The following is a 24,572-nucleotide window of genomic DNA, read 5'->3' as shown; positions in this document are numbered from 1 at the left end:
CACCCATAATACATATACTCTCTCTCTATATTAAAGATACTGTGGCAAATATCTTCATTAATTGTATTACACACCTCAAAATTGCCCCTGAAAGGACCTCTGAATGATGTTCCATCCAGTCCTGATGAAATGTAACGAATATGAGGATAGCCTGCCATGTCAGGAACCTATTTTAATAGAAGACATAGGCTAAATCAAGTAACAGTAGGCTTGAGTTTTAACACACTAAATAACTGAGACACTCAATTCTCTCCATTCAGCTACTCACAAAATTCAACTTCAGTAAGTATACATAACTCCAAGTAAGCACTCTATAAAAGGGTTAGGTTCCTCTTCAAATGTAATCTCATAGAATAACTATTAAAATACAAGCAGAAGAAAAAAAAAAGAATAGCTGTTCCATGAGATAATAGATTTATTCTACTTGATTTATTTTGCACAAAGAATCCTAAATAGAAAATACCCAAAGTTAATACTGATGCTCTTGGCAGTCTAAACATATGAACAGTAGAATTTTCATAAGATTTTGTCACTTTCAGAGAACTGTATTAAATATTACAAAATAAAAATGCACAAAATTTTCCAACAAACTTATTTCCCTTCCTCTAACTTCCTAATAGCCGAAGGTACTCTGGCTCTTTTTTTTGTTTCCTTCTGTTGGTGACAGTTTTAATAGCATTTTCTAATTTTGCGTTAGACATACTTTTGTTTCATTCTGTTGGTGAAAGTTTTAAGTATTTTCTAATTTTTTGTTAGACATACTCAATCTTCATTATTCATGAATTTACCTGCTTGATAAAAATTATTTGTAACTCCAAAATCAACACCTGTGCTCTGAATCACAGCAGCAAAAAAATCTGAGCTTCCTGACATGCAGAACAAGGCTCTGCCTTCCTGCTTCAGCTCTTTTACTATAAACAGGGGTCTTTTTTGTGATCTATTTAAGTGCCATCTATTTAAGTTTCCATTTTTGTGCACTTTACCGGTGACTGTTTTAAAATGGCCACCAAACTTAAGCGCTGGGGGCTAGTGCTCCTAGGTACAAGGCGGCTGTGATATGCCTTGTGGATAAAGTGTGTGTAAATAAGCTTCATTCAGGCATGAGTTTTGTTGGCCATGAGTTCAACATTAATGACTCAATAATACATATCAAATAAGATGTCTTTCAACTGAAACAGACATCAAAACAAGGTTATGTACTGACTGGCTATTGTGACCAGATCAACACAGTGACCAGAGGTGTGCAGTAACCTAACTCTGTATTTACCACAAGAATAATGGCTCTGTATTTACTTAGTGTTTGCCCAACTTTATAAAATGTAACTACCATACACAATAACAGTAGACTGTATTAGGAAAGGGAGATTCTGGGATAGAGCACCATTCTTCCATCATTATAAATAAATCTCCAACATTATTTATTAGTTAGCATCCACTGAATCGCAACATACTTCTAACAAGTTTATAGCTTTAAAAGACAATTTGTATGTAGAAAAGAATTTAAAATAAGCATTAACTTTTAACCTTCAAATAGCCTATTTTTCAAATATCTAAAACTTTCCTTGCAATCAAAATTAACACTACCAAGCTCTCAGCAGATAACCTAACCTCCTACACATCTCTAAGGAAAATAGGAAATAAGAAAGGAACTCCTGCCCCCTCAAATTATTTAAACCTGCACTTGCCCTGTAACTCTCCCTAAGTCCCCTTTGTTCCTGAGTCCCGGTTTCTTGGGAGGGCAGCTTTACTTCTTATTACTAATTAACTCCCATCCCTAAGACCTACAAATGTCAACTTAGTTGAAGTTCCGTGTGCTTCTGCTGTTTGACAGCTCTTTACATGCTATAACCACTGTAAGAGTACCATTCTCAATTCCAAAGCCTAAGTCTCAGGTATAATAAAGCATCTTGGAAACCATTCCTATAAGCTCTTTACCCCCACAAGATGAAAAAACTTCCTTACTCTGTACCACCTTTTATAACTAGTAGATATTATGAATAGTAAACTCAATATATTTTTGCTGAACTTGTTCTTTAGGACTCAAATTGGCATCAACAAGATCTGAATCTGTTCAAATCAGAGAGTCAGTATAGTCCTGCAGGTCAAAAAATAAAGGATGAATGCATCAGAACAGACCTATTAGTAGGTATGACAAAATAAAGCATATGTTCTAGTGATAATAGCTCAGGACTGTCATCTTGGTACAAAAGAAAAAACTATCATTTTTTTTATTAAGAAGAATACATTTCACAATGCAAATACAAATACAGACTTTAATGTATCTTTTTATAGCATAATTTCAATCTAATAATAATAATTCTCAAATTCCATTAAAATACCCATAACAACTAATAATATTTAAAAATTTTCCAATAAAATATTTAATTTGGAAAAGGAAAAAATACTTTTAGAAGAAGACTATGTCAGAATTTTGAAATTTTTCTATTTTACCATTAAAGGAAGAGCTCCCAATTGTAAGTGATGAAGTCGCGGTGGTGCATGGTAATGGGCCAAGTGAGGATGCAGTGCTCCAGGCGTGTAAGTAGCTGCAGTCACTCCAGCTTCAATTCCCAGTTCCCTGACAAAGGATGAGAACACTACCTTTTAGCCATACTTTTTTTTTTTTTTAAAGATTTTATTTATTTATTTGACAGAGAGAGATCACAAGTAGGTGGAGAGGCAGGCAGAGAGAAAGGAGGAAACAGGCTCCCTGCTGAGCAGAGAGGCCAATGCGGGGCTTGATCCCAGGACTCTAGGATCATGACCCAAGCTGAAGGCAGAGGCTTTTACCCACTGAATCACCCAGGCGCCCCTCTTCTAGCCATCCTTAAAGTGTCTTTATTATCAACAGAAATGGGGGAATATATTTATATTTTTAAAAGTAATACAAATACCAAGTTTCTTAATTGACATAGCTGAGAAAAAGATAATTAAGCCCCAAAGATTTAATTAATAATTTCAAATTCATTTCAGCAATTAAAAAACTCAAAAACTCAATTCTATGACCATGAGAAGCAAAGCATTTGTACTCTAGTTTCACACTCTACAATGGAAGGAAACATGACGAATGACCCTTAAGGTTCCTTCTAATCTAAAAGTCTGATTCTACTTGAGGACCATACAAAATAGTTTCATTTTCTGGTTTATATGACTGTTACAGATGCTTCCAGTTGGATAGTATCTGTGAGTTGTTGGCATCAAGATAATTAAAAGAATAAGCACTTCTAAACCTTATAAAGTAAAGGTAAACAAAGTTTTAGAGTAAAATTGGCAAATGCCACATTTTCATATACTTATTCTCATTTTTGTTTTGCCTCAAGTATCACTGTGGATCAAGGTCTCATCTCTGCCTATCGACAATGGATTCAGAAAGAAAAATTAATGCAAATCTGCTTCCACTTCTCTAAAAAAGACCACATGCCTAGGACGCAGGTTTGATTTCCCTTGTCAATAAACAGGGGTTAGGAATGGTAAAGAAGATTTGAGTACCAAGGTGGGGAAGTGGATAAGGAAATTGTGAAAGATCCATTTAGGGAGTTAACTTTGATGGCATATATCCCTAAAAAACAACAAAAAAGCTCTACTCCTGTTTGACATAGCTCTCTGCCCCAGAACTCAAGTTCCTCTTTTCACTACAGGTTTCTGTAACTTGCCCAGAGACAGTGCCTCACAGGTAAGCTGGAATTCAGTTTTGCCACATCACCCTTCTGCATGGCATCCCACTATAAAGCATCTGTTCTGACATTTCTACCACAGGCTGCTGAGCAGAACTCTGAAATAAACAAGATACTGACCAAGCAGATCTCTCTGGAGCCTGTCGAGGATGGGAAGACATAGTCTGAGGCACATGAATATGATGCCCATGACCATAGTTTGGGTGCATCCTATGTGGATGGGGTGGGGGCCGTTCATGTGCCCGCCTGGAAACACAGAACACAAAAAGACCACTGGAAATAATTGAATAATTGGTTATTTCTTAATGTAGAAAAAACAACCTAGTATTAATATTATAAACAGATATAAATAAGTAATAAAATTACTTCTATAATTATAGAAATATAAAATTATATAATGATTAATAAATAAATCAAGACACCGTAACACTACAATTCTCAGTACTTATTACAATACCTCCAATTCAAATATCACCCAAGGAAAAAGGCAATTCTAACATTATCTTGTATACCTTCTTTACAGCAGGCATTTTAAACAGAACAAAGGAAAATGAATGGGAAGAAAATTTTAAAAATTAAATACCCCAGCAAATGCTGTAGGCACAAAGAAGTTATCTTATATAAACATATAAGGGAAGAAAATGGAAACTATTTTATTTTGCTTTGCTTCTACATTGTAATGACATTCATCCATTGTAATGGCTGAAACTTATTTTAAGAGAAAAAACTTTGAACCTTGTGCATGCAAATACATGTCAACACATCTGGGAAACTGATATAAGCTCCATTCACACTCTTTACTCTGCATCCCAGATTATTGTATTTTCTCTTTTTAGTCTAAAGTCAGACAAATTTATAAATATAAATGGTCATAAAGGTCTAAACAAATAGCACTTAAAAAACAAAACTATTCCAGAGATTCATTTTTACTATCTAATCTCTTATTTTCTATCCGTTTCTATTCCACTTACAGATTTGGCATGTTTAAGCTAAATGATTTAAACATTTTCTAGGCACTGGCAGATAAGAATTTTAAATTGCCAACTTTTTCTTTTTCTTTTTTTTTTTTTTAAGATTTTATTTATTTATTTATTTATTTATTTGACAGAGAGAGAGAGAGAGAGAGAGAGAGACAGCAAGAGAGGGAACACGAGCAGGGGGAGTGGGAGAGGGTGAAGCAGGCTTCCTGAGGAGCACGGGGCTCGATCCCAGGACCCCAGGATCACGACATGAGCCGAAGGCAGACACTAAACGACTGAGCCACCCAGGGGCCCCTAAATTGCCAACTTTCTATATAAGGAATTACTATATCAGAATGCCAGTAATAGCTAGAGATTCTGGAAATTACCTTACATAACTAAAGGAAGAAGTTATCCATGTGCTAGATCATTAATTAGATAGAGAGTTTTGCAAATACATTCTGGAAAGGGCTAAATGGTAAATATTATTGGCTCTTTAGGCTGTATGGTCTCTAATACAACTACTCAATTTAGTCTTTGTGGTGTGAAAGAAGACACAGACAATACATAAATGAACAGGTGCAGCTGTTTATCTATAAAACTCTACTTACAAAAATACACAAGCAGAATTAGACCAACAGAGTTTGCTACCATGAATTAGAAAATCATATCCTGAATTTTCAGAAAGTTCAATTACAGTCTTTTCATGAGGTTTGGGAACATAATATTTTAATATTTAAGTTTATAAATAAACTAAGTGAAGAAGACTTTTTTCAATGTCTGTTGAAAATTCTACTAGTACTCTTCTTCCCTCTGGCTGGTAACATATATTAAATCTTAGCCAACTTTATATGTTGTTCCTCAGGGTCACTAATTTTAACATTAATCTCTTCTATGGGATGCTGAAGAAACTGACGAACAAGAGACTGGTTTACAAAAATAAATGACCCTGGGCCATTTCCTGAAAATGGCTTGATTTCTTTAACTAACCTGGTATCAACTTGTTTTGTGAGCACCGACAACTCGGACAAGACAAAGGAAGATTCTAGTTAGTAAAGAATTCCCTAGGATTTAGTACAGTTACATCACTTCTAAAGATTTTTAATTTTAAAAACCAACAGAAATAGAAGGAAAAGGAACACAGAGTGATCTTTTAAAAAAACAAGAAACCTACGTTGGATGCTGCATCATCCTCCTCCTTTGAACTTCCATCCTCTGCATCACTTCATGAGGATGCAGCCTCTGCGCTGGAGGTGCCGTGGCTGGAATATGGTGTGAAATTGGCTGGTGTGTGGGAGGAAGATGCTGAGGGATTGGTGCGGCCGTACTGGCTAAATGAGTTGGGGGTGGGGGTGCCACGGGGTGAGAAGTTGCATGAGAAGATATCTGAGAATGGAAAGCATGTACAGGATGAGGAATAACATAATCCACTTGAGGTGGAGGCTGAGTCGGAGGAGGAGGGTTTCCATGAGAATGGGGACAGGCAGAGGCTTGATGATGAAGTGGTCTTGTCAAAGAAGCATCTGTTAAAAAAAAAAAAATACAGGCACCACACAGTTGAGCATATATCGTCTTTTATAAACATATTAGTACACATTTGACTTTTATCAATACTTTATTAAGGCTTGAGTCTGCTCAATTCTGCTTTGCAACCTGCTTTCTTCTTTGAATGATCTTAGGTAACCTCTCAGGTCAGTATATATAGTTTTACTTCACAGCTTCACAGCATTCTATTATATAGGAATGTATCAAAATTTATTAGAGAAATCACCACTGACAAAAATGGGAAATAACCCAAACGCTGCACTAAACACCTGTGTGTATGATGTCTCTTGTGCTCTGTCATACATACATGCACATGAGTGCATGCAAACATGCATTACTCATGGACGGCTTCTGCAGCATAAATTCCTGTAAGGAATTCTTAGTCTGAGAAAATCATTTAAATTCAGATACCAGCTGACAAAGTACTTGTCCCAAAAGGTTACCATAATTAATGCTTCCATGAACAGTATACAGGAGTGCCTGATTACCCCTACACTCTAACTAAATTCATTAAATGCCAATCTGAGAAAAATCTTGTATTTATTAACCACTTATATTTCTTCCCAGAATTACCTATTCATATTCTCATGTTCACCTTTGTCTCATTGGTTCATAAATATTCTTTGTATACATGGAAGGTTTGTCATAATAAGGTATAAACATTTTTCCGAATTGTCTTTTTTTAAATTTTATTTTACAATATGCAAGTTTCCTGCTTTTGTAAAGTCAAATGTAGAAGTTATACCTTTATAAATACATAAATCTTGCTTTCCTTTATGATTACTGGTCATAGAGCACTACAGAGAAGACAGGAACTTTTTAGTTCCTCTGGGCAACACTGCAAAGATACTCCTTTAATGCTGCTCTTCTTGCTCCCTGCCCCATGCCTTTTTTCCTGTGATACATTAAGATGATGAAGGGGCATATTTGTCAAGAATCTGTAATGGAAACCAGCCTTAGTAAAGATGGTTTCCCCTATTTCATTCTTTATGTTTCAAAGTGGCTGCTGAAAAGTCCCTCTGAGGAATACACATCTCTCTTAGAGACATGCATCTGTTTGAGGTTTAAAAATATGTTTGTCTCCTTGGATGTCAGTCCCAATTTCATTGTATTTGGAAGACCTTCTTGGAATCAGATATGGAGGTATGGCCATTCTCTAGTTTCATGAAAGAAGAGTTTCCTTCCATTTTAATCACTTCTGATTCAGCAGGGGTGAAAGTTAAGTAATGAGGAACTCATTCAGCCATATTTTCAAAGGCCACCTTGCTAGCATGTATTTAAAGGAAGCTTTCATTAAGCTCAATATAAACTCTGAGACAAAATTTTAAGTGATTTTTCTGAATGTCATGTTTTCAAATCCAGACTTTACTCCAAGAAAACCCAGTACCTGGTCATAAAAAAAGAATCATTTTTTTCAGCTTTATTGAGGTATAATTAACAAATACAATTATATATATTTGAAGTGTACAAGATGATGATTTGACATACATATACTTTGTGAAATGATTACCACAATCAGTTCATTAACACATCCATCACCTCACACAGTTACCACTTTGTGTGTGTGTGGTGGAAAGTTCAGCCATTGTTATAGGTCACTGTATATTCTAAACAAAACAGGTTGCTTACCACTGTAGAAAGGTGACATTCTGCATTCCCACAGGCCATCTCCCTTCCTTCTCTATTTTATGTGTTCTTGCCAGTTAAAAAAAAAAAAGTTCTTGATACTGCTTCCTAAAAGTTCAACATGTCACATTGACCTAGCAATCTCACTCCTAACAAGTTACCAAAGAGTAGACTAAAAAACTACAATGTAACTATCAACAGAGAACTGGTTAATACACAATAGAATATTATGAGGGTACTGAGAACAGCAACCTAGATTTTTATGGCTAATATGGGAAAAAAATCTAAGATGTACTGTTAAAATTTTTTTAAAAAAGAAAAAACTCAGAGAGAGGCAAATAATATGCTTGTTATAATCCCACTGTTTTAAAAGGAGAGACAGATATACTTTTGAGGGTACAAAGAAAACTTCTGGAAGGTTTTAAAAACTACAGTTGCTACCTTCAAGGTATTAAGACTAGTGGGATGTGCGGGAAGGGCTTTTAATTTCTCATTTTATGTCATTCTGCAGTTTGAACTTCTTACAATGTACACAAGTTAATAATAAAAGTAAAATGAGTTTAAATCTAAAACACTTCTTTATTAGGGCATTTAAAAAGAAATGCACTCACTTATAAATTGCTTCACTGTATTATTGGGGGGGGGGGCGAAAACCACACATTTTGAGTTCTTAATAAAAGACAATCAACTAAAGATAAATATCAACAGGTATCACAAAACAGCCCGTACAGCAGAATTTGCCTATTGGTCAATGCTTTGCAAAAACTGTTCCAAAATCTGTTTTCTAACTTATGCTTTATATCTTAAGTTGTATTACTGAAAAGGTAAACATCGCCAGGTTTCACTGTACACATTCTGGGCTGACTCCTGCGTATCTGCAAGACCCAGATTTTTAAAATTCTAGGAATAAAAGAAGAAATCTAATGAGATATGTAACTGAAAATTATCCCTTGCATGTAATCAGAACAAAAGCAAATGTCCTTGCCAACCTCCTAGTGTACTCCTGGTATGAATTTTCAGTGTTTTTTTCATCAAAGTATTAATTAAGTTTCCATGTGATTATTAGCTTATAATGTAACAAAGTAGTAAACATGTGTTACATAGCCTAAGAGCACTTTTCACTCATAATACTCATAGATCTCACAGATTTCAATGTCTTCAGAAAAACCATGTCTGACTTTATTTAACTGCCTGCACCAAACGAATAGAGAAATTTTTTTGCATTTGGCCAAACTGTCTGCATATGCCTCATGACATTTTCTCATATGCCTCAGCTGACCTTCAGAATTCTTGGTCAAAATTTACTTTCTTGTGCCTAAGAACAACTACTAAACTTTCAAATTGTCTGTTACTCCTAAAGGATAAATCTCAGTCCCTTAAGGTTTCCTTTTATAGGAATCGAAGATGCCATTCAATGTAGTCATTTCGCGTATTAAAATATAAATGTTAAAATGTAAAAGAGACAAAATATAATACTTTTTATTTACCTGACCTTTTTAAACAACATCTGTCTTTTTTTTACCTTAGAAGATTGTTTTGGGAATGTGGGATGAAGAGAGGACAAAATGGAAAAAATACACCCCACTCTCAGGCCAAGGAAATACTAAAAATTTATGAATTAGGATTATTGAAAGGTTATTTCATGGAGGAATGTACAATGCTTCATTTATATGCCTCTAAGTTCTCTGCCTATTAAATTTATACTTACAAGGAGGTGGCATATAATGTCGACATGATGACAGTGAGGCTTGTGGAGGGGGCTGGGGCTGGGGCTGTGCCACCATGCTTGATCCATAACCATCTATTGATAATGGCTGACTCGGGGCAGCAGCAGCAGCCTGATGGCCAAAGATTGCAGCTCGGGAAGAAGAAACAGGGCAGCAGGGGTCAAATGCAGATGCTCCGTGAAAACCACCATTTCCATGACTTCTGATACCACTGTTGCTCAGGTCTACTGGCAATGCCTGCTGTATAAAGAGGAACTATAAATCTTTCTAAAGTTTGGTCAAAACACCATTCCATGTTATATTATAAAAGTACTCCAAGTGCAATCTAGAAAAGTAGAATCTCTAAATTAAAATTTCAAAATGGTAAAATTTTTAGTATGAAGACCTATTCAGCACCAAAAAAATACTGTGTGTGTCATGGAATGTAAAAAATTGTAGTGATTATATATTTAAAATCTATAATCAGTTTTAAAAAGTCAAGCATAAGATCATGCTACAAGATGAACAAAAGTTAATGTATATATTATTTCAAGGTCTATTTCTCTCTCATTATCTAGATCTTAGAGAAAGAAACTTTAAAATCATAGTTCCATATTCTTCTTTACCTCCAAATTTTGATTATTAATTTAGTACTACTTTGGAAAACATATAATCACACCACTGAAAAGATTAAGGATTCTAGGTAAAAACCTGTCTGTCCTGTTTCTAAACTGTATATAGCAAGCATTCAACTGAAACTCTAATAATAGAGACATTACCCAAGATAACAAAGGGTATGTGATTATTCAAGATGAAGCATGAGCTAGCTTTGCCTCAAAACCTTTTCATTTACCAAAAAAATTAGAAATATGATTTTAGGGAAGGTCCATTTACTAAGCTGGAAAATAAACCAAAGAGTCGAGATTCCATGTCTACTCGTCAGTAATTAAGTTTATTGCCCAAAAGCATTTTGAAAGGTCCTAAGTAAAACATTTCACTTCATCACAATCTACTCCAGGGCAGGTTACAAAACAGAACTGCTGCTTTGTATTCTTAAGTGATTTAAAATACAAGTCTTTGCTTAATGTTCAGTATAGCTATAATTTTTTAAATGTGATTAAATAATAATTAAAAAATAAAATAACAATTTGATGCTATATATGAATTTATATATAAGAATTGTTTAATACTAGAAGCTGAGGAGCTGAAGATGAAAAGATCTAGGGAAATGCATGATTAGAGGCCCAGGTCACCCAGCAGTCTTTACAGAAACCACTGCGGTCTCTGTACCTCCACTGGACTCCAAGCTTGAGGGTAACAGAAACAAAAGGAACTCTGACTGCTAAAAGGAAGGGGGATGATGGCGCAGAGAAGCTGTGCGAAGGTGAAAAAAAGAACTCCTTTCTTTTTCTAGATCATCTATCTACAATCAATTAACCAAATGTCTGGCCTCTCGGAGTCTACAAATACAATGTATGTCCCTCAATTTGGGTAATAAGGTTTAAGAACAATATTCTAAGACTGTGAATTTGTATCCCCTTCTTATTTTCCTATTTAGGCTAAGACTTGGCAAATGGACTGGATTATCAACATACTATGAAGATCAGCAAATTTCCTATCTTTTTCTCCAGCCAGTGATTAAGAACACTCCCAGAGTGAGTAAAGTAAGGTGTGTGTCCTCCTAGAAAAAACTGAGGCTAAAGTTAAAATAAAGAATAAAAAGAAAATCTAAGGAAGAGAAGCCTCTTCACAATTCCAACAGTTCACTCAATGCGTCCGCTAAAAGGAAAAGAGAGGGTAAGCAAGATTGGTACAGAAATGACAAGTATTACTTTACAAAGATCATAAGTAATGCATAAGGCTAACTGAACTATTCTCTCAAAAGAGAAAGTTACATCCAAAGGAGCAGTAAGGGCTACAGAGCATCAAGTGACCACTGTACCTTCTCTGTTATCAGGCCTAATCCTCCCCAACCCTTTTCTGCCTACCTACAACCTGACACTAATCATAACACATCAACACAATCACAAATCCTCAGATCAGTTTGCTTCTCCCACTCCTCAACTTCCTGCTATGCCCACACAGGTCTCAAGTGGAGACTATCTGATATTATCTCATGAGCATGTGGCTGATTTCAGAGTCCTCCAATGTCTGTATGCGTCTCAAACTGTTTATATTGTTAAAACTTTACTCTCTGCTCTCCTTCAAACCCATTATCACCACTGACTGCCAGATCCTGTTGATTTTCCTCAAGTTTTGTGTACAGTCCAAATACATCTACTTAGAGATAAGTGAATAGGTTACATTTATTTTACGTGAACAAAACCTTGTAAGAGAGGGAGCCTGGGTGGCTCAGTTGTTGGGCGACTGCCTTCAGCTCAGGTCATGATCCTGGAGTCCTGGAATCAAGTCCCACATCAGGCTCCCTGCTTGGCAGGGAATCTGCTCCTCCCTCTGACCCTCCCCCCTTCTTGTGCTCTCTCTCTCTCATTCTCTCTCTCTCAAATAAATGAATAAAATCTTTTAAAAAAATTACCTGTAATTAATTCACTTAGGTTAAAAGAAAATGTTGCATAACACATGATCTCTCAAACCAACTGTATTACTTTATTAGTTCAACAAGAATATTCTGTAAACAAAAAGCCCACATTTTGGTAGCTCTTGATTAAATGTGGGAAAAGTCAGCAGATTCACTTCTTCACCATTTTCCTACGATACTTCAAAACCCTCCCTCTTTTAGCTCATATTTCCAGTCAAAGAAAATTTTGCTTTGAAGCAGGGCCTTTCATTCAGTCCACTAAAAAGTTTTTTCTTGATGCCTCCTCATTCCGAAGAGGCAGAACAGGTTTAGACGATCAGTAGATGTTAGTATTTAGAACCATTAGGAGAACCAAAACACAGTCTAAAATCTATTTGATCATATTTCTTACTAAACCCTTTCAAATTTACTCTTGAAAACAGCAGCCTGTCTTTTGTTTTTTTTTTTTTTAAGGGAACATCCCTCTTTCTTAATTATTTTTAGTCAGATCCAGGAGAGATAACCATCAAAATTTAAGAAGATGAAGCAAGTACTTTAAGAAAGGTCAGGGGGTGGGGCACCTGGGTGCTGCAGTGGGTTAAAGCCTCTGCCTTTGGCTCAGGTCATGATCTCGGTGTCCTGGGATCGAGACCTGCATTGGGCTCCCTGCTCGGCAGGGAGCCTGCTTCCCTCTCTCTCTCTGCCTGCCTCTCTGCCTACTTGCGATCTCTGTCTGTCAAATAAATAAATAAAATCTTAAAAAAAAAAAAAAAAAAAAAAAAGAAAGGTCAGGGGATACAGAAAAGCAGTTGTTCTGAATTTTCTTTCTGACTACTTTCTGGTATGTCAGTTACAGTTTGACCTTAAAATTACATTTTGTTTTTCAAAGTATGTACCTACCTAGGTTATATCACAATTTTAGAGATGACAGCAAAAGTTAAAATAGCATGTAATACATGACCTTCATTTACTCCACATGATCACCAATACTAATTTATTTGACATCTCAAGCACCTATCAATAATATCAACTAAATTACTTAATTATAATTTTGGTACTGATACTTCAATTCCCAATGAACTAAAAACCTCATCGGCTCCTGAGAAACTACATCACTGGTTTGCATCCAAACAGGCAGTTTATTTCTAGATGAGTGGAGATATAGGCAGCTCCAGAGTAAAAGGAAGAGGGTAAAAAACTAGGAAAATTTCCCAATTTCTCATGAATCAGGTTGACACTGCAATTTCAACACCATGAAATAAGATTTCAAAGATAAGATTCACCTGTATTTAACTAAAAACACCAAAACCATTTCAGAATAAAAAACACAATCACTTCTAATTTTCTACATTCCAGGCCTTCTCAGTTAGTTGTAATAACTTAGACCATCAGAAAACCCTAGAGAATTAAAAAAAAAAAAAAAAACAAAGACCACTAAATTGGGCCACTTTTGCAAGGGCAACAAGAACAATTTATTTACTATATAAAATTCAACATTAGGGTTGTTTTTCTTTTTCCTCCTGAAACAAGCACAGTTTTTGAATATTAAGAAAAAGAAAAAAGACAACCTCATAAAATTCCACATACCTGGTCGTGATAGCTGGTACCAGAACTGCTGTTGGCTCCACAAGGTGCTTGTACTTGTGGAGGTCTTTCCACAGGGCAGGTAGGATCACTAAAGGAGGGAGAAACTGGGACAGGTGGGTGGGGAGTATGATGGTGGTGGTGGTGATGCTGAAAATGATGGCCATGCTGCTGAAAGCAACTTGTGTGTGGATGTCCTAATGCATGGTGATTCTGTGATGACCCTCCACATGGCGAGTGCTGAGGACAGCAGGAAGGTAATCTTGGCATTGCAGGAGGGCCAGTTTCTGTTACAGCACTAGATGAAGTTCTCCTTGAGTCATCTTGAAACAAACAAAAATGCATATAACATCAAATGATCAAATATCACTGTGTGAAAAATAGAGACTGTGTATAAATAAGTAAATAAAGAATTAATTGTTCAGTAAATTCAAATCTCTGTAAATAAGAATGTGATAGCACCACATTCTTCCTAAATCCTCCCATCACATAATTTTGGATAGTGATCTTCACTGGGATTTTTCTGAAAGCCTAAATTCCTCAGGTGACTCATATTTACCATGATGGTATTTTTTTTTTGTAGATTTTTAAGTTTTATTTATTTAAGTAATCTCTACACAGAACACAGGGCTTGAACTCATGACCTGAGATCAAGAGTCACATGCTTTTCCAAGTGAGCCACCAGGCGCCCCTACCATGACGTTTAAATGGCCCTGTCGGTTGGAGAGAGCAATTCTTGATCTCAGGGTTGAGTCTGAGCCCCATGTTGAGTATAGAGATTACTTAAAACTAAAATCTTTCAAAAATGTTTTATTTTTACGTAAAATATAAAAATTAGAAGAGTGGAGGGGTGCCTAGGTAGCTCAGTCAGTTAAGCATCTGTCTTTAGCTCAGGTCATGATCCCAGGGTTCTGGGACTGAGCCCCATATTGGGTTCCCTGCTCAGCAGGGAGTCAGCTTGTCCCTCTCCCTCTGACCCACCCCGTGCTCATGCCTGCTCTCTCTCTCACAAATAAATAAAAACTTAAAAAAAAGAAAAAAAAAAGAATAGTGATGGGCCCAGAAGCCTGTCCTTTCCCCTTCCCCGCTTCTGCACCTAATACCTGAGCCATCTCCTCAGAACGCTTAGGATTCTAGAGCACCACTATTCTAGCCCCATTTCAAGAGTAACCAAGACCAGGGATATCCTGCTCCTTTTTGGCTCACAGAACCTAGCCAATCTCTTCTGGGCCAATATACTGATTAGAAATATTCTAGTTACTCACAAATAAATACAAAAATCCAACCCAAACTGGCTAAAATAATAAAAGGAATTTACAGGCTCACATAAATGAATCTGGGTGTGGTGCTTCAGGCTCTGGTTGATAGGTCTGATTGCAGCAAACCTCCCTGTAATTTCCCTCCGTCTGCCCTCCCATACATGTTCTATCCTGCCTTTCCTGATTCTCTTCAGGGCAAGGTCTGTGATCTAAACCCTTTTAGGCAGTATCTTCATTCTAAATTTCTATATGTTGTTTCCCCCCCTCCCCAAGCTCCTAGTTTGTCTTATTTGGACAAATTTCTTGTATTCTTTTGTAAAGGTTCTTAACCTTGGAAGTAGAATTCAGGAATCTGTGAACTTGGGTGGAAAAAAATTACTAATTTTTACTAATTTCCAACTGCCTCCTGGAGTTAATACTACCTTCTTAGCATCAGTTGAGAGGTTAAATATTATAAGTAACTTGTTACAACAACAACAAAAAAGTGGACAAGGTGTTTACTTTTATTTTTTTTTAAGCTCCCTCTCTCTTTTTTAAGATTGATTTATTTATTTGAGTAGGGATGGGCAGAGGGAGAGGGAAAGAGAGAGAGAATCTTCTGGAGACTCCTCACTGTGCATGGGGCCTGACATGGGGTTCAATCTCACAACCCTGAGATCATGACCTCAGCAAAATCAAGAGGTGGACACTTAACAGACTGGGCCACCCAGACACTGCAAGGTGTTTACCTTCAAAACATAAATTATATAGCAGAGTCAAAGTCAGTTCTATAATTATGTCACTTTCATTCATTTGCATTCCAATTTTCTTAAATAACCTGGACAAAGTTACAACTAGCTTATCAGGAACAGACTATGATCAACAGTCTATCTTTGCTATGCTGATTGAAACATTAATTATTTTCCATATGCTAAATATTTGTAGCAATAAATGTTATAGTAGCATTACTTCTGGCAACATTTTCAGGGTTTTATCTCAACTTCCAGGACAAAGTGTTGCGCAAATGAGTATCATTTATTGTGTTACTTTAAAAAAATGATCAAAAAGCTCTGGAACACTAAATCCATTCAGTGGGTAGACTAAATGGCCTTCATAGTTCCTTCCAGTTTAGATGCTTTAATGTTACAAATCCAACTATCTGAGGATTATATGCAACTCTAAAATGTAGGAGAGGGGGGCGCCTAAGTGGCTCAGTCAGTTAAGCATCTGCCTTTGGCTCAGGTCATGATCCCTGGGTCCTGAGATCCAGTTCCACATGAGGCTCCCTGCTCAGCAGGGAGTCTGCTTCTCCTTCTCCCTCTGTCCTTCCCCACACCTTGTGCGTGCTCTCTTTTTAAAAAAAAAAATAAAATGTAGGAGAGGAGTGTGTAATCAGAGCAAAAGGTCTGTGTACTAATAAGGCTGTGAATGAAGGGAAAGACATGATACTTCTTTTATCAGAAAAAACTTGCCCTCTTTGTCTTCAAATATTTCTAATACAAAACTGAGAGTGAGAGAAGAGAACACATTACTATATTTACAGCTGAACACATATTTAAAAGGTCGTATCACTAACAATATGGCCTCAAAAAGATAACTGACCTCAGAGTTCTACTTCGTAGGGTACAGTTTAATCTGTTTTCCTAGAGTGCAGAACCTCTTTGTTGCTTAAACAGACTAGCAACCCAAAGTAAAGGCAACTGAATCTCTTGTTCCAGAGTTACTGACCAAGGAAAACTGCCATAAATTAGAAGTGAAATACAAAGATCTGATCAAGCAAATAAAACACTTCCTTTTTATTAGAATGAGCCCAGAGTGCCCACTAAAAATGAGACAATAACAAACCTGCACCAGAAAAACTAATTCCACGGCCCAATGACATAAAACTGGTTGAAGTACTTTCACTGAAATTTTGGCAGGATTACTGAGAAGTATTCACGCATCTATTCATTCATTTGGCAAGTCTTACACATAATAATGGCAAGGTAAAGGATCTACGAAAGGCACTGGAAAATACAATGGTGAAAATGAAAATCCTGGCTTTTTTTTTTTTTTTTTAAGTAGGCTCTGTGCCGAGCCTGGAGCTCAATGGGGGAATTAAACTCACTACCCCGAGAGCAAGACCTGAGCTAAGATCAAGAGTCGGATGCTTAACAGACTAAGCCCCCAGGCACCCCAAAAGTCCTAGCCTTTAAAATAACTTATGATGTTGTCTTCCTCTGTTGTTTTATCTCTGGCAACTAGAAACAGAACTGCACAATGTAGGTGGTTCAATAAGCCCTTGCTAAATATAAATTCACCTTGCAAGGGAAAACAGGCATGCATGGAGCTAAGTGCTAAGAAGAGAAAAACTTGACCTTTAGTCCTCAAGGAGATCATCATCAAGTACAGAAACAATTTAGGACATATTAAGATTTAAGATATGTTGATTCCAGCATTAGAACAGAAGCACTGGGTTCTACATAGGGCAATGTTGTGTCCCAAAGAACATTTGGCAACACCTGGGGATGGATAACTTTGGTTGTCACACCTGGAGGAGAACCAGCACTACTGGTAATGCTGCTAAATATCCTACAACACACAGGGTAGCCCCCCAAACAAAGAACTGTGCAACACAAAGACAACAGTGTCACAACTGAGAAATAAAGGAAGAGTATAGGCATAAAGGAAGAGTATAGCTCCAAGCCAGACTTCCTAGGTTTGAATACTTGCTCCATTATCATATAACCATGGGCAAGTTACTTCGCCTATAAAATAAGAAGAGTAATAGAGTCTGCCTCGTAAGTTATTACAAAAATCAGAGTTAATATAACTCATGGACCAATATTATAAGCTCAAAAGATGTTAGCTATTATTATCCCCTAGAACGTTAGTTCTATTAGGGCAGAAAATCTGTTTTCTTCCCAATGCCTACAACAGTACCTGATAAAAACTCAATAAAAACTGGAATAAATGAATATATAAGATATCATGCACAGATAAAGCAATGAGCAGACAGAAAATTCAGATAGATGATGAGTTGCTTGGCACACGTTGAGTCTGAGGTGATTGCAGAATGCAGAGATATCCAATAGCCAGTTGGATATGAAAATTTAAAACAAAGAGAGCGCTCTGGAAACAAAAATGGAAGGTCACTGGCATATTGGTGGTAGCTGAAAACACACATAGTTATGAGATGGGCCAGTGAGAAAGGTTAAGAACAGAAGCCTCGGAGAAAATAGAGATGACAAGAAGATTACTGTCAGACTTTTTAATATATTTATTTTGACAGGAGTCAGAAGCAAGTTAAAGGAAGGAATTTAGGGTATAGAAGATCCATTTAAGTGTACAAGACTTAACACAAATGTACATATGCGCACTAAGGGAATGGAACAAGCAAAGATGCTGAGAAGGTAACTGTTAAAGCAAAGTCAAGGAGACAAGAAGGGACAAGAGGTAGAGCATGAATAAAGGGACTGGAAAGGGGGTGCCTGGGTGGCTCAGTGGGTTAAGGCCTCTGCCTTCAGCTCAGGTCATGATCCCAGGGTCCTGGGATCCAGCCCCGCATCAGGCTCTCTGCTCAGCGGGGAGCCTGCTTCCTCCTCTCTCTCTGCCTGCTTCTCTGCCTACTTGTGATCTCTGTCTGTTAAATAAATAAATAAAATCTAAAAAAAAAAAAAAAAAGGAGAGGGAGAGGGACTGGAAAGAACAGAAAGGAGTTAAAAGACCAAGAGTCAGGAGAGGATAGGTATAAAAGTTTTCATGGAAGGGTTGGAAGTTATGAGTGCTTGAGAACCTTCATTTACTTTTTATTTACTTTTCCCAGGGGAGATCAATGTCTGGAGGAGAATGAGGGAATTATGGAATAGCCACTAAGGGGAAAGAAAGGGAATTAAATGAGATACATCACACTATGGCAACTTATTACCAAAAGCCCAAGATTAGATACCATAAATTCATGAGGCACCAATCTGCTTGGATCTGTAATTTTTACTAGCCCCATCTAAAAACCTGGATAGGAGTGAAGCTAGATGGCTTGCATGATTCAAGGATGGAAATATGCAAGAAGGTACAAAGACAAGACAGGATGTGAAGAAAATGTTCTCTAGCATCTTAGCCGGAAATGAAGTCAGCAGAACTGAGTGCCCCTGATGTCGTATGAGTACCTGTATGTGCTTCTATCAGGTTTATACAGAGGAACAATCTGGCCTGGAACAAGGTTCTCCTAGTTTAGAGAAACACAACACAAGCAAGTCTATCCCAAAGGTAGTCTTCAATATAGGTAAAGTAGCATCATGAGAAAACCATTCAGATAGCGAAGTCACTACCCTAGATATTAAATGTGAATTCTGAGTAGAAAAGTGTCTTAAAAAACAAATAATAAAAGCTTTGAGACAGTATTGAAGTAAAGTTGGGACTGTGTCACATAAAATCTAGACAAGATGAGAGTACATAAAGCTACCAAGAGAAGGGAATGAATGAGAAAAGTTAAAATCTTTGCCTCGAAGATTATCATTGGCTTTGAAAAGTATTTAACTTCCAGATGTCTTCATTTCTGAAGTGAGAAGAATAATATAAATTCCCAAGCAAATTTTAAGAATTAAATAATATATAAAATAACATATAAGACAGTAGGTACGGTACTCAGGAAAGAGTATACACTCCATAAATGAAATAAAAATTTGCCCATTTCATTTCTCTTTTTTTTTTTTTTTTTTTCAAAGAATATAGTATTTGAAAGACAGCTTTGGAGGGTGCCTGGATGGCTCAGTTGTTAGCCATCTGCCTTTGGCTCAGGTCATGATCCCAGGGTCCTGGGATCGACCCCCACATCGGGCTCCCTACTTGGTGGGAGGTCTGCTTCTCCCTCTCCCCCCTGCTTGTGTTCCCTCTCTTGCTGTGTCTCTATCTAATAAATAAATAAAATCTTTATTATTTCTTCTAATAAATTAAAATTTTTTTTATTTTTTTATTTTATTTTTTTATTTTTTTTTTATTTTTTTTTTTTAAAGATTTTATTTATTTATTTGACAGACAGAGATCACAAGTAGGCAGAGAGGCAGGCAGAGAGAGGGGGGGAAGCAGGCTCCCCGCTGAGCAGAGAGCCCGATGTGGGGCTCGATCCCAGGACCCTGAGATCATGACCTGAGCCGAAGGCAGAGGCTTTAACCCACTGAGCCACCCAGGCGCCCCTAAAATTTTTTTTTAAAAAGACATCTTTGGGGAAACCTCCTTGGACTGTGGATTCTACTCTTAATTTTCCACAACAGAGAAACCTATATCCAGCCACAAGAAGATTTTCTAATCTGTTCAATGTAAGCTATAAGGATACTGTAAGAATTAAATAAGACATTATTAAAAGTAAAAAATGATAGAAAGCATAAGGAGGTTCCACTATTAATGGTGATATAGTGAAATCTATGAGCTACAGGGTCTATAACACCCCAGTTAGTAAATGTTTAGCAAGTTCCTATCTCCAAGCCATCGTCCAGGAGAGAAAGGCTAGCTTAATGCTCAGTTAAACAGGTGATAGGAAAAAGAACCAGAGATATCACTGCTAACTTAAACAACAATCTGAGGTAAGAGCTGAAACACTTAAAACACAAGAGTATATTCTTTGTGATCCTGGGTTAGGAAATGGTTTCTTAGATAGGATAGCAAAAAAACAAAGAAAAATTGAGAAAACGGACATCATCAAACTTTAAAAAAAAAATCCCATCCTCACATTCAATTCTTTTGGGGACATACCTAGGAGTGAGACTGTAGGTCATAGGGTAACTATGGTTTAACTTTTTGAGGAACCGCCAAAGTGTTTTCTATAGCAGCTGCAGCTTTTTACATTCCCACCAGATGTTCATTAGAGTTCCAATTCCTCTACATTCTTTTTTTTTTTTTTTAAGATTTTATTTATTTATTTGACACAAAGAGATCACAAGTAGGCAGAGAGGCAGGCAGAGAGAGGGGGGGAAGCAGGCTCCCTGCTGAGCAGAGAGCCCAATGCAGGGCTCGATCCCAGGACCCTGGGATCATGACCTGAGCTGAAGGCAGAGGCTTTAACCCACTGAGCCATCCAGGCACCCCCAATTCTTCTACATTCTTGTCAACACCAGTTATTTTCTGATTTCCTGTTCTATAGTTTTGTTTTGTTTTTCTGAATAACAGACAGCCTGATAAGGATAAAGTAGTGCTTCACTGTGATTTTGATTTACATTTCTCTAATAACTAATGATGCTATTTTCATGTCCTTCTTGATCAACTGTGTATCTTCTTTGGAAAAATACCTACGCAAATTCTTTGCCCATTTTTAAACTAGGGTTATCTGTCTTTTTATTGTTGAGCTGTATAAGTTCTTTACATAGTCTGGATACTAGACCCTTAACAGATACATGATTTTTTTTTTTAAGATTTTATTTATTTATTTGACAGAGATCACAAGTAGGCAGAGAGGCAGGCAGAGAGAGAGGAAGGGAAGCAGGCTCCCTGCTGAGCAGAGAGCCCGATGTGGGGCTCGATCCCAGGACCCTGGGATCATGACCTGAGCCGAAAGCAGAGGCTTTAACCCACTGAGCCACCCAGGAGCCCCCAGATACATGATTTTTAAGTATTTTTCTCCCATTCTGTAGGCTGTCTTTTCACTTTCTTGACAGTGTCTTTTGATGTACAAAAGTTTTAAATTTTGATGTTCAATTTACTATTTTTTTCTCTTGTTATTGTATTTCTAATCAGCCATTTAATTCTCACTGCTCTCTTTCGGTTGAGCTACGATACTCTGGTAATATACAGCACACAAACTCAAATATGAAATCAAAGTTTAATTCTAAAGAGACCACTTTGCTCATATACAGTTTATTCTAAGAATATGCTCTTCCTAATAGAGCTAAAATCTTAAAATCAATACTTTTTCTAACTAGAGTAATGAAAAAGACCTCCCCCCACTTTATTACATACCTCCTATAGAAGTACCAGTCATACTATTGCTTGTAAGAGTAGCTGAAGTCTCTGACACTATGGAGGGTTGGCTACCAGTGACAGCTGAAGCAGCATCAGAGGCCTGCTCAGAGGTAGATGGATTTGAATTGTTAATGGAAGTGCTTGTGGTTTGTGATTCCATTCTCGCAGAAGTGGTTGGTACTACAGTAGGTTCTACAAAACACAAAAATGTTTATTTGGGATTTCAAAATGTATTAGGTGACAGGTTATATTTTAATTCAAGGTAACATTTTTAAAATTATTAAAACAAACTTTAAAAATATGAACTAATAAGTACAATACCTAATTTAAAAAACTTTCATAAAGCTAGCTTGCAACATAAAAATGACATGGAACTAAAATATGATTACGGCATTTAAAAAAATCCAACACATATGCATATTCCAACAATCCAGGTGATTATTTCTGGGTAACAACTCTAAATTTTCTGATCTGCCACAAAGAAAATGAGAAAAGGAAAGTAAAATCTTTTTTATATTATTTTCAGACACATTGTCACAGGCTGTCAGAACAGTATCACAAATTACACTTTCTCTGGTACAGAATGGATTCTAGAGTCAGACTGCTTGGATAAGCAATTCTGATTTCACCACTGGCACTATAGTGACGGATAAGTTACTTAAGCACTCTCCATTTCCTCATCTGTAGCATTGGGAAAGTACAGAATTTTCTTCACACAACTATTGTTAGGATGAACGGAAGTCACACATATAAAGCACTCTGTATAATGGTTTATATATAGTGACCACTTAAATTTTTAAAACTGTTTTAATCTTTTTTACAGGCCTTTTCAAAAAGTTTTTTTTGCAAATATTAATATTCATCATTGTATTCTAATAAAAATTAAAATTTTTATAAAAAGTAAAAGAAATTTCAGGCAGACCTTGACTTATGTACGATTTCTACTTCAGACTCCAATTATAAAATAGTTGTTTAAAATATGAGACTGAGTATGTCCAAAGCAGAGTCACAAGAATTGGATCAGAAAAGGGACTCACTTAATGTGATATAGAATTAGAAGGCAAACTACTGATTACAATGTGGTGTGCTAAGCTGATTCCAGAAACACAAATTGTCCCTGTTGATCTACATGGGACAATGTACTTTGGACGCTTAAACAAATGTATTTGCTTATACATAAAAAGCGGAGGGAAGAACCTCTTGTTTATTTGCAAATGGTGTATCTCTGTTTCTCAGCCTTAACATTATTGATGTTTTGGGTAGGGGGATTCTTTGCTAGGGATGGGAGTCAGGATAGGGGTATGGCTGTCCTGCGCATTGTAGGATGTTTACAGCAGCATCCTGGGACTCTACCCATCAGACATTAGCAGTATGTCTGCTGTCTCCCAAAACTGTAAGAACCAAAAATGTCTGTAGATATTACCAACTGTCTTCTGGGGCACAAAATGGTCACCCCTTAAGAACTACTGGTCAAACATATATTTAATATTTTGGACTTATTTTTAGTAAGATAGGTGCTTTCCACTGAGAGAAACTAGCAGAGAGACAGGGGCATCTACTGATCCCTAGGATATTTACAACCTTACTAAAGTATTCTGGTTGAACTAATTCCAGTGGGTTAAAAAAACTACTCTGTCACCTTTTCCTACTTATTGGCTGACAGATATCACAGGGGAAAACACAGTTTTCAAAGCAGTAATCCTAAATTAATTAACTCTGAGGAATCTCTAATTAATGCCTAATAATGATATTAGGGATAGTGGATATTAGGGATAGTGATATTAATCACTGTCTTACAGATAATTTATGGCACTTCAAAATAAAAACTGAGACATGGTTGAATGAAATGTAGACAGTGGGAATAAATTATTTCTTCATGAACATCTTAATTCTAAAGTATTGATACTCTGAAAGTTATGATCATCCAAGCTGCAAACAACCCATAGAAGAGCTGATTGCACAAGGCCTGTAACTCTACAGACCTTATGTAACCTTTCTCTAATTTATAGCTAACAAACTCACTTATGGCTCCTCATCTTCCTTTAAAGAAATTATGAATTACCATTTCCTTCTAAGATGTAACTAATACCTGAAGGAAATTTTTAGTAAGTGGGGAAACTCACATCTGTGTTCACATACTCATACATGCTACCACTTTCACTATCTCTACTTTACAACTCTAGCTTTCTTTTCTTAGTGGCTTGGATGAAGTTATAAGCTGAAAGAAAAACACTAAAGCTGAGCAGCACAAAAGGTACCAGTAATATCAGAGGATAACATTAACTATCACATTTCTTTCTTTTTTAAGTAGGCATGGATCCCAACATGGGGCTTGAACTCATGACCATGAGATTGAGACCTGAGCTGAGATTAAAAGTCAGTCACAACCAACTGAGCCACCCAGGTGCCCCAAATTTCGACATTGCAAATAACCAATATTTACCATATAAATTCAAGTTAAATTGCTTTTCTGTTGCATTTAAAAAGTGTCATTTCTATTTTTCATAGCAAAGTTAAAGTATGACAATAATATTATAAATGAAAGTAATAGGTAAGTCTAGGGTAGATCAAACTAACACTTACGAAAGTTTTTTTGTTTTTTTTTTTTCAGGCACCTGGGTGGCCGATCAGTAGGTTAAATGTCTGCCTTAGGTTCAGGTCACGATCCCAGGATCCTGAGATCCAGCCCCACATCAGGCTCCCTGCTCAATGGAGAGTCTACTTCTCCCTCTCCCTCTGCCCCATCCCTGCTCATGTTCTCTCTCTCTCCTCTCTGTAATATATAAATAAAA

General features: G+C 36.7%; 1 protein-coding gene across 6 annotated transcripts in view; it reads right to left on the bottom strand.

Annotated features, from left to right (window-relative positions):
* RNF111 (ring finger protein 111) overlaps positions 1 to 24,572 on the bottom strand; it is a 93,542-nt gene that overhangs the window by 6,000 nt on the left and 62,970 nt on the right. For 2 of the 6 annotated variants that reach the window (XM_080809306.1, XM_080809304.1), the window contains exons 5-11: positions 21,778 to 21,972; positions 13,616 to 13,935; positions 9,513 to 9,771; positions 5,808 to 6,156; positions 3,795 to 3,920; positions 2,452 to 2,578; positions 75 to 167 (exon numbers count right to left, since the gene is read on the bottom strand). In XM_080809306.1, coding sequence (XP_080665432.1) covers positions 75 to 167; positions 2,452 to 2,578; positions 3,795 to 3,920; positions 5,808 to 6,156; positions 9,513 to 9,771; positions 13,616 to 13,935; positions 21,778 to 21,972 — 1,469 coding nt within the window. Of the gene's footprint in view, positions 1 to 74; positions 168 to 2,451; positions 2,579 to 3,794; positions 3,948 to 5,807; positions 6,157 to 9,512; positions 9,772 to 13,615; positions 13,936 to 21,777; positions 21,973 to 24,572 lie in introns of all 6 variants that reach the window. The other 4 variants (XM_080809301.1, XM_080809303.1, XM_080809302.1 and 1 more) reach the window with 3 other exon arrangements.

The sequence above is a fragment of the Martes martes genome (genome assembly GCF_963455335.1).
Source record: "Martes martes genome assembly, chromosome: 7".
NCBI classification, from domain to species: Eukaryota; Metazoa; Chordata; class Mammalia; order Carnivora; family Mustelidae; genus Martes; species Martes martes.
Note: the sequence above shows the minus strand (reverse complement) of the source record. Positions and strands in the feature narration are given on the sequence as shown.